The sequence below is a fragment of the Arvicanthis niloticus genome, chromosome 2 (assembly GCF_011762505.2).
Source record: "Arvicanthis niloticus isolate mArvNil1 chromosome 2, mArvNil1.pat.X, whole genome shotgun sequence".
Taxonomy (NCBI): Eukaryota; Metazoa; Chordata; class Mammalia; order Rodentia; family Muridae; genus Arvicanthis; species Arvicanthis niloticus.
In genome coordinates, this window is record NC_047659.1 from 133846157 (window position 1) to 133857269 (window position 11113).

General features: G+C 43.9%; 1 protein-coding gene across 1 annotated transcript; it reads left to right on the forward strand.

The window, feature by feature from the left end:
- Positions 1-7037: 7037 nt before the first annotated feature.
- Spint4 (serine peptidase inhibitor, Kunitz type 4) lies at positions 7038-10733 on the forward strand. Its single transcript, XM_034494719.1, has 3 exons — positions 7038-7152; positions 9918-10104; positions 10562-10733. The coding sequence occupies exons 1-3, from the start codon at positions 7038-7040 to the stop codon at positions 10731-10733; spliced, it is 474 nt and encodes a 157-aa protein (XP_034350610.1).
- The last annotated feature ends 380 nt before the right edge of the window (positions 10734-11113 follow it).

Consider the following 11113-nt stretch of genomic DNA (forward strand, 5'->3'; position numbering starts at 1 on the left):
GCAGAAGCTCCTACAGTCGCCACTTCACACAGGAAGATTAAATTACAAGCTGTCAGCAATTTAGCACTTGGGAGACACAGAATAGAAAGTTATGAGTTTAAGGTCAGCCAGGGCTACACCATGCCATGTTGTCTCAAAAGAGAAAGACAACTATCTCTTATGTAAAAGAAACCAGTTCTGGGGCTGGGAAGATGGCTCAATGGTTAAGAGCACTGGTTGCTCTTGCAGAGAACACAGGGTTTATTGCTAGCACCCATACAGCAGCTCACAACCATCTACAACTCTGGTTCCAGAGCATTCTATGACCTCTTCTGACCTCCACAGGTATTGCATGAGCACAGCGCACACACACAGTACAGCCAAACACTCATACACAAATAAAAGAAAATAAATCTTTTGTATCAATAAAACTACTTCAGCTCCAAAGACTGAAACTGAAAAGAATAGAAAATGTGTTTCGTAAAAATAGCAAAAAAAAAAAGAAGAAGAAGAAGAAGAAGAAGAAGAAGAAGAAGAAGAAAGAAAGAAAGAAAGAAAGAAATTAAAGTAGCTGTACTCATATCAAATGAAATAAGCTTCAAGCCAATTGTGAGACAAAAAGATGGTTGCGTATTATAAGAAGATGAATTTGCCAAGTAGGTGTGTGGCTCTAAACTTATGTGCACAGAAGCTGCTGGCTGGCAGATGGCCCTCTAAGAGGGAGAGCTTTGAAACTGTTTTTTAAAGAAGAAAACATTTAATCCATGTAAACACATCCGGCATGCTGAACTGGGAGGTTAAAAATATTAAGGGGGCAACACCATGTAATTCCCCCTTTTTTTTTTTTTTCTTTTTTGGAAAACTGGAAAAGCTTGTCTTCAAATTCATACAGAATTGCAAGAGACTTTGTGTTGGGGTCCAGGAGTAGCCCCACAAGCCACACGGGTCTCAGTCAGACAGGGAGAGTTTGTTAAGCATTTGTCCAAGGACTGATTAGTCAGAGCCACAGAACAGCCTCGGAGCTGATTTTGACATTGGGTCAGTATCCTACAGAACTTTTAAGTCTGAAATCCACATCTGTGCCAAGTTATTCCACCAATCAGGATTTAGGGGTAGGAGATTTCCTTGGGAACATGTCTTTCTTGTACATTTATCCTGTTCTTATTGGTTGGGGTATTCAACTGTGGCGGGGGACGTGCTTTGCCTGTCATTCATATTTTATCTTGCTAACCAAGATGTCAGTTACCCATAGATACGACTTTTTCTGCCAGGTAAGATGTCAGTTACCCAGGGAGGTCTTAGGAACTTAAAACTTTACTCTTCCCCTACTCAAAATGGAAGTCTTACTCTAAACAGATGCAGGTGTCTCTCTTATGCTGAGGTCCATCCCAGGCAAGCTTATAAAAGTAAATACCACAGGGGCTCATACATAGATGCAGGAAGTGCAGTTGGTTCAGGTCCAAGTTTATTGCGGCTAACTATACAGAGCAGTTCTAACTGCCCTCTATTGTGATTGGTTTCCAAGAACAACAAGGCACAGAACACAACAGAATATGCAACCAACGGGGGCATGAAAATAAGTTTCCTTGTAACGTTAGTAACAGCTTAAAATAGCTGCCTAGACAGGCAGCAGTTACCCAGGCCTTGCCACTTTGGATCTTGGTAGATACACAAGTTCCTGTAAAACAGGGCCTTTCTGGGTAGCTAGGTACCAGCATACAGTAGGGAACACAGTTGAAAAGTGAGACTTCCTGCAACTTCTCTAAACTCGTTTCCAGGCTATGCAGTTAAATCAAAACGGCAAAATTAAAATAAACACACTTGCTCAAGAAAAAAAAAAAAAAAAAAAAAAAAAAAAGCAGGAAGCCAGAGGCTCACCTGTCATCTCAGCACTCAAGAGGCAAGAGCACCACATGCTCTGGGCTAGCCTGGGCTACATAGCAAGACCCTGTCTCCAAAAAGAGGTGAGGGGAAGGTTTTTTAATTCGAGTAACTAATTGTGGTACACAAGACTTCCCGGGATAAGGAAGGGTGCTAGTCAGCATAGTCTACCATGTCACTGCGGTTTACTACAGGCCCAGAAAAGAACAGTGTAAGGCTGTAGTGGTGGTGCATCCCTTTAGTCCCAGCACTTGGGAAATAGAGACAGGCGGAGCTCTATGAGTTCAAGGCTAGCCTGGTCTACATAGTGAGCTCCAGGGCAGCTACACAGTGAGAGCCTGTCTCAGACTGCAGCAAATGTGATCGATCTGATCCTACGCAGTGACTGACTCCATGCTTGTGGAAACTGAAGAATGGTTTTACATGAGCAACCCTGGAAGGACTTTTCCTACACCAAAGGGCTGAAGAAGTTCATACTCTAAGTTCATATGGGAAAAAAGCAACGGTGATAGATCATTTGACATAAACTGATGGAAATGTGATTTTGTATAAGGAATGAAAGCTATTTCTCTAAGCCTAACAGGGAAACTTAAGCTTCTAGCCCAAATCAGACAGCAGGCAAGAACACACACCACCGTCACTGAACACACACCATCATCATTTCTATCTGGCAGTGGACTGGGGGCCTGGTCAGCACCACGGGCATTAAGAGAATTTAGATTGAAGAGTCAAGCCACAAGATTAAACTACTAGAAAAATTATAAGCAATAGGAGGACGTGGTGTATTCATTTGTTATAGATTAAAACAAAAAGACCATTTCTCCTGTTATCATCTCTGCTATCCAGAGAGTCACTTTAAGATCTAGTGTCACTGGGGGGTAAATATAACAAAGATACAGAAAACCTCCATAGGGAAAAGTTTTTGACTGGGGATGTAGAACAGGCCTCGCATACACAATGTCCTAGCAAGACACGCGTGCACACACAGTCAGGGGTGGGGAGGGGAGACAGAGAGGAGAGAGGAGAAAGAGGGGAGAGAAAGAAGGGGGGAGACAGAGACAGAGAGAAGAGAAAAGAGAGAGAGAAAGAAGAGAAGAAGAGAGAGGACAGGGAGAGAAAGAAGAGAGAGGGAGAAAAGATAAAGAAATGGAGAGAGAAGAGGGGAGAGAAAGAAGAGAAGAGAGAAAATGAAGAGAGGGAGAGAGAAGAGGGGAGAGAAGAGGAGAGAGGAGAAGAGAGAGAGAAGAGAGGGAGTGAGGAGAGAGAAAGAAAAGGAGGAGAGAGGGAGAGGGGGAGGAAGAGAGAGGCTGGAAGAGGAAAAATGAAGAAAGGGAAAGAGGCGAGAGGGAGAGGGGGGGGGGTCTTTAAGTTCCAGATGAGAGGATGAAGGGATAGCAAATCCGGAAAAAGGCCCTGCCCCTGTAGTGGGCGGGGCTAGGAGGTGGTGGTCAGGGATTCGGCCAGGCTTTCCTCAAAGCAGAGAAAGCCATCTCTTTCCCTGTCTTCTCCTCCGGGCAGAGTTTGGGCAAACCTAACCACCCTCGGCCAGGACTTACCACCCATCTTGCCAGCACCATGACACCTGTGTCACTTTTCCAGCTCCTGCTGGTGCTCAGCCTAGCACCTCAGCCGGTGCCTGGAAGTCCCAAGCAATACTTTCTGAGTAGGTGCTGGGTCTGGGCTCGAGGGGAGGGACGGGGTTAGCTCCTGTGGAGAAGAGACTATCTCAGGGGACACCTCTAGAGAATTTCACAGTCAATAGAATAGTACCGCATTGAAGGATCCGAACATTATAGTCAGAAAACTCTAGGTTAGAATCTCTGTTCTGTTCGTTTAGTACAGTGCTCTGAACTCTCTGAGAACAAGGGTCTTTGTTTTTTTGTTTTTTCCCCAAATGAGATGTTATAATGTAAATAATGACACTGAGACAAGAAAAAAAGAGAAAGAAGCTGGTGTATTCAGTCCACGAGCTCTCTTACTAGACCGTGAGACACATCCCACTTAATATTAGTTACAGTCAAGGTCGTTGGCTTCATCCTCCTGACTAAGTTTGCTGTCCTCAGTTCCAACATGGAGGGAAGCCTGGTCCCACTCTTCAAGCATTTAGACAGACAGAAAAATGAAATTGGTAGAAATCAAGATTCCATGTGCATATAAGGTTGGCCTTGGAGGATAGTGGAGAAGAAGGGGGACTGAGTGTTTTACTTTATGCTTGGTAAAACCTAGAGGCACTCCACAATTACCAGTAACTAGTGTCCACTAGAGTCTGTCTCGTTGGCCACTAATGCCCCTTAACCTGACAAGGGCCAATGCACAATAGGAAGAGAGCTGTTTGTGTGCATTCCTCTCTATACGTGGGCTCAGTCAGAGGATATGACTGACAGCTCATGCTCCTGTGGAGGCTCAGTTCTGTTTGCAGAGCTTCTGATTGGAAAAGGAGAAGCCAGATGTTGGCATCCCATTCTGAAATTCCCACCCTCCTCACCACGAAAAAAAAAAAAAAAATCCACCCTGAACTATGAATTGGATTCCAGCTTCCAACCCAGGTCTTGCAGTTTGTTGGGTTCGTTGTTGCACTATACTTCTGCTCAGGATTCTTTTTTTAAAAAAAATATATTATCTGTTTAATGTATATGAATACACTGTCACTGTCTTCAGACACACCAGAAGATGGCATCAGATCAGATTCCATTACAGATGGTTGTGAGCCACCATGTGGTTACTGTGAATTGAACTCAAGACCTCTGGAAGAGCAGTCAGTGCTCCTAACCACTGAGCCATCTCTCCAGCCTGTTTAGGTATATATGTATGTGTATGTGTATATGTATATATGTAAATGTATATATACACAAATATATATATACATACATATATATATATATTTGTGAGTGTGTTCTACACAAATAACCTATGTTCAGCTGACTCCAGGATAAATTTAAATTAATATAAATTAGGCGACCAGTATCTTTTTTTTTTCACTTACCACACACACACACAAACGCATTCATACCCTTGAAACAGACCCTACCAGGGTCTATGGGGACTCAGTATCTGATCTGGAAGGATTATGACTAGACAATGAGTTCAAGGTTCCACCAAATAGTCTCAGATCTGATATCCAGCCCTAGTTCACTGAACAGAACCCAGAGGAAGATGGGAGCCAGGGGCAAAACCTGTTCCTGTCCGTGGAGAGCAGCAAGGGAAGACGAGGTCGCTGCTGCCTGCTCTTTCAATAACTCTCTTACCTATTCTTCATTCCAGAGTATATCTTTGAACCTCCACCCTGCAGATCAGAGCCCGAAGACTGCAGCACATTCTGTACGCAGCAGGAGGAATGCCTCACAACTCTTCAGTGCTGTTCAGCCTACTGTGGGATAGTGTGTGCCTCAAACCAAGCCCCAGTACTTGGGGTCTCCTAAGGGGTCTCCTCTTCCAGCCCTGGCACCAGAGCCGCTGGCAGAGGCCATCAGCAGAGCCTGTTGCCCATGACCGTGATGAGTCTTCTTTCCTTTTCCTTTCATCTTGTTGGTTTTGCCATATTGCCCACCTTGTCTCTGTCTTTACTAAGAATGATTTCCACAGAACTCCTAATTAAAAGGGTATCCTCAAATCTCATCCCTCCACCACCACAGCTGTCATTCTCTGCCCCCATCTCTCTGAGCACACTCAGAGCTGCCTCTGTATTCTGGGACCTTCCTGGTCTCATAATCTACCTTTATCCCAGCATCTGCCTGGAGTGATGGGTCTGGTCACACGTAGCAAGTTTGTTCTCTTTCTGCTTGTTTTCCTTTGTCCCTAGACATTGTCAAGTTCAGGGGAGCTGTGGCTGATTGCCTAGACATGGGCATTAGCCCTGAATCTTCTAAAGGGAAGGGTTCTGGGACAAAGAGAAGGATCTCGGGTGCTGATGAGACTGCTGCTCCTCTCACACAGGGATGTCTGTCGCCTTTAATACAACTCTCTCTCTCTCTCTCTCTCTCTCTCTCTCTCTCTCTCTCTCTGAATCAGCTTGCTCATCATTAAGACAAGAACAAACATGAGACTAAAATAAAAACCACAAATGAACTGACACAGTCTCTTGCCTCGTGATTAATTTTCATACATTTTACTGGTCCCTCGACCAGTTCTGTCTGAAAAGACTAGCCTGTGAGACTAAACTCCACATCTTTGAACACACCATGCTAGATAGAACACAAAGGGACAAAAAGCTGACGGTGGCAGCACCATGCTCCTCCTTCCTTGCAGCAGGAGAGCTCAGCTTCATGTTCTGCCTTCAAGTGGAATTAACAAAAAGCAGGAATTACACCTTCAAGAACAAATTGGCACCCAACATAGTTGAAAATATTTTCTTCTATGGATTCAAGAGATTCAAGACTCCTCAGGCTTGACCGTTGAGGCATGCTCCCAAGTGCATTGTCTAAGTGTAAGTTTCTCCTGATCCTCCTCTTTCTCTTCCAGACTTCTCCGAAAACAACTGAGTTCTCCCAAAGCCAGAATGGCCTTCTTGATGGCCAGATTGCCTGGTCCTGCATTTTTCCACTCCACCAGTCAGCCTTTGAACTCATTACGGGGTGGGAGGGGTGGTGAGAGAATATGGTCTACAAGATAGAGAAGCAGAGTCATGTCCTAAGGGGAGTGCAGGACACTCAGACCTGAGGCTCTGCTAAGGAACAGTTTGTTCTGTCCTCCAGTGGGCAAGCACCAGGAACAGGAATTCAGACTGGGCCCTTCACACTCTGTAAGTCAGTCACTGGTTAACTCACTATACAGAGGTACAGTTAAACTGCTCATGCAAAAGAGAGAGAGGCCATCCTCACCTCAGAATGTTATGGGGATAACGCAACGCTGCATGGATGGGACCATCCCCACCAAGGAGACTCTGCCAAGATGAGAACACACAGATGTCACTCTTTCTGGGTGTTTGCTCTTTGAAAAGGTGGAGAAGGGGTTGCCTCTATAATTTCACTGAGATTACACAAAGCTTACTATCAGAGGTCTAATCAGTCTGAGACCTTTAGCTTCACAGCTGGGTACTCATGCACTCAGTGTTCAACTTAACACATAGTAATGCTCAATCCTGGCCCTTCGGGGTGGATGGGCTCAGCCCTCCCACCAAACCAAACCTGAAGTATAAGGGCAGTTGGCAACAGCCTCTTCTATCTGCTGCTTGCTCCACCATGAAGCCTGCTAAGATGGGATTTCTCCTGGGGTTCTCCCTGTTCTGCTTACTCAGTCCTCCGGTACTGAGCGGTGTTGAAAAGCTTTCTCGAAGTCTCTGTAAAGAATACATCGGTATGAGTAAACTTAAAGCAGAAGGGAAATTCCAAGGTCAATTACAAATGGGGGAGAAAGAAATGTAAGCAATTCCCCCCCCCCGGGTGGGTCAGAAGTTCTGTTGTGGCAGTACCCACCAACCTTAACTCGGGGTGTCACTTACTTTGATGAACTTGTGGGTGTTCAACGAGGATAAAACAATATATGCATTGAGCAAAAAAAAAATGTTACTAGTGTGTTGAGTATACAAGAGGATTTATATAGGTGTTTGAAACAACAGATTGATGTTCTATATCCTATTCAAATTATCGGATGAAGGTTCACGGTTTAAGAGTTAGAAGCCATCTTAAGTCTCATGACAAATGCCATTGAAGTTGTGTTATTTCTAAAATTTACAATGATAGTCATTATAATTAGAAAAAAGTTTAAAGATACTTGTAGGGTATTTGGCATAATTCTAACACCTCTCTGGATGTTTTAACTTTGCATAATGAGATTGTGAATTTAAAGAATGCTGCTCTGCTGAGTTTTGATGCTGCAGATAATGCTAATAAAATTATCCCTGGCTTGAGGTCAGTATTTCCATTTTGGTCAAACCTCAGGAATGGCATATATAGCTTGATCCTGCTAGCCCTTTTTGTCCTGGGAATACTTTTATTCCTGCCCACCATGTTAAAGCTTGTCTCTAACAATATCAACATGTTGGCAGCCAAAGTACATGACTTGAAACTGAAAATGGACCCCTCAGACAGAGTTATTAATTTAACATGCTGTCAAGCCAAGGACAGGTAAGATTCTACACAGAGCCTTACCAACCTAAGACAGAAGTGCATTGCTTTTGATAATGCATATTCCATGGCGGGTAAGGAAGCCATTCTTGGCAGAACAACCCAAGACAGGCTCAGTCTTGTTTATGAAATAAAAAAGGGGGAGAGGTGGAGAGCTTTTGGGGCTGCTTGGCAAGAATCTGACATGGGCCAAGGACAAGGAAATGGGCTTCAGGCAGGAATCTGACATTAGGCTAGAACAAAGAAGTAATTTCAGGCAGGAATCTAAATCTTAGGCTCAAACAAGGGAGTAGGCTTCAGACAAGAAAATAACTTTGGGCTAGGACAGGGAAGTTGGCTCAGATATTTTGGTCATCCTGATAAGCCCTTAGAAACAATGATCACAGGAGTGACCATGGAACTTTGCTTATTACCTTGCTTGTTCTTTGACTGTTTGTGTTTATTGTCTTGCTTGTTCCTTGACTATTTGCATCTATTAAAATTGCTAGTTCCTCAAACTAGAACTAACCTTGATACTTGCATGTAATTTAAATGGTATAAAAGCAAAAAAGAAAGGATGATATAGAGTTAATGGGAGATGGAGGGAATGGGGAAAGGGGATGACTGAAATGTAAATAAATAAAATATTGAATAAAAAAAACAATATATGGCACAAGTAAGTCCTTTAGAGAATTCTTCTGTAGGAAGCCAAAGACTGGATGAGTTTTGAGATAGGGGCTTTGTGACATAGGGCAAGTAGATCAGACCTTCCAAGAACTTGCATTGGAAAGGGAGAGAGAAATTTTCAGACTGAGATCATTGCGGTGTATCTAACTTCTAGGCTCTGAGCTCAAAAAACACCTGAGCACATTGCACCTGTATAGAGAGGAGTTTACAGTGTAGCTATGGCCCATGGGGAGACTCTCTCTGGAGCCTAAGTAGTACAGTCTACACTTGGAGTCAAATTCCAAACCCTGGTCCTGTCACTCAGCAGATGTGTGCCTTTAGACAAAACTCTGAGCCAATTACCGCCTCCTCCCTGCAACCCCACTTTGCCCATGTGGAAAACAAAAATCAGAAAGTCACAGTGTATTTTAAGTGTCAAATAAAATCATGTGTGTAACTAGGCAGAGACAGATAGTCCTTGTCAGAGAATAAATTAGAGATCGGCAGCTTGAGGAAGGTGAGCAGCTAGCGTTGGCTATCAATATAATCACCAGTGTGGCTATTTCAGTCATTCGTACCCTTCACTTAGCCACTAAAAGTGAGGCAGCTGCTTCCTGGAAGACAAGAGGAGGGGAACAGAAGAGCAGGGTATGAGGGTGCAAAAGCATCATGCCTCTGGTTCTTCGTCTAGCTTTAGAACAACAGAAAACAGTCACCTGAATTTTGAAATGTAACTTGTATGATAAGTGTGTAAAAAGTAGGGGGTGTGGGTTCAGCAGGCAACTGAAAGACAAGGCAATGAGGGCAAGGAGACGCAGAAGGCTGGGACAGCCTGGAAGGTGCACAGTGTAAGAAACCTTGTCACTTTGTGCAAGCTAAGCTCCTCGCAATCCAGTCCTTCCCAAAAATCACTGCCCAGGGCCACAACATGGAGAGGTAAACTGTTTGTGTTGGACAAAGATAGCCTCACCATGTGACTCTGCTTGTAACAGAAAAAGCAGAAACCTTTCAGAGTCCCTGAACAAAAACTGTTTCCACACTGAAGACAGGAATTTTTCTCTTTTAGTTTTTACATTGTGTGTGTGTGTGTGTGTGTGTGTGTGTGTGCGTACACGCACACATACATAGGCATGAGCACTCGTGAACCATGGTATGCACGTGGAGGCTGGAAAACTACTAAAAGAAGTTGCTTCTCTCTCCCACTCTGTGGGTCCAGAGACGTAACTCCAGTTGTCAGTACCTTAACTCCCTAAGCCGTCTTGCCATCCCAAGCAGGAATTTTTAAGAGCTTCTGGATAGAGACAAACTTCCTGTTGCATCTTAATTGTTTCCCTCTAACTTCTCATGCAGATCCTTGTATTTTGGACGTGGATTCTGGCAGCTGCTACGAAATACATTTTAGATTTTTCTACAACAAAACTGCCAAAGCCTGTCAGACTTTTCTCTACAGTGGCTGCAATGGTAATCTTAATAACTTCAAGCTTAAAATAGAATGTGAGGTATCTTGCAATGAAATATACAAAAAAGCACAACAGAGGTAAGGAATACAGTCTCATCTTTGATCTTTAAGATGGATGCTAAGAGGAAGTTCTGAGATCCAAGGGCAGAGAAAATTAGTCAGAGCTTACCCTGTTTTAGGATGTAAAAAGGATAGATTGTTCTATAAACATTTCTAACAGTTAGGCTGGATCTCAGAATAAATTGTAGACTTTGCTCAAGGGGTGATGGTGCATGCCTTAAAGGCATTTGGGAGGGCAAGGCAAATGGATCTCTGAGTTCCAGGCTAGCCTGGTCTACAAAGTGAGTTCCAGGACAGCCAGAGCTACACAGAGAAACCCTATCTTGAAAAACAAACAAAATAAAACAACAACATATTGTCTTGACTTTGTAATTAGAAAAAAAAATCAAAGGTTCAGGGAGAAAAATACTCACTAAACAACTGATTTTTGCCACAATGCCAGATTACCATATAATGATAAAATTTTACATTAAAGTAGCAAGAGTAAGCGTTCTTTAAGAGAGTTGGCAACGAAGAACCTGGCTATGGATTTGAGACTGACCACTCTACAGCCTGGTAGACTGAAGCAGACAGAAAGAAAAGAGACCTTGCTACGGAGAACATGGAGAGAGTCCAGAAGGCATCCCCTGGCCAGGCATCGCACCTAGGCAGCTGCAAAGGTCAGTGCAGGGTCCATGGACCAGCTCCAACGGGTTCAGTTTCTTGAGAAACCAGGCTTTGCCTCCCTCAGTCCCAAAGACGACTACTCTCAACATTGATCAGAGAAGCTTCCTTTAGCAGTGAACAGAAAGACTCATGGCTGCCCAAGGTACTAAGAGATGAGGGTAGTGTCCTCTAACTGGGGTTAGAGCTGTTAAGGAATAGAGCTGCAAAACCCTGTCCTCTGGGCAGAGTGTAGACTGCAATTCTGAACTCACGGCAGCTGCAGCTGCAGCTGCATATGTATGCCTTCACTGACCTAAGCTTGGAAACAGTCAGGCATGAATGGGAGAGGGCTTCAGGATTCATCTCCCTGAGGAACAGCTGG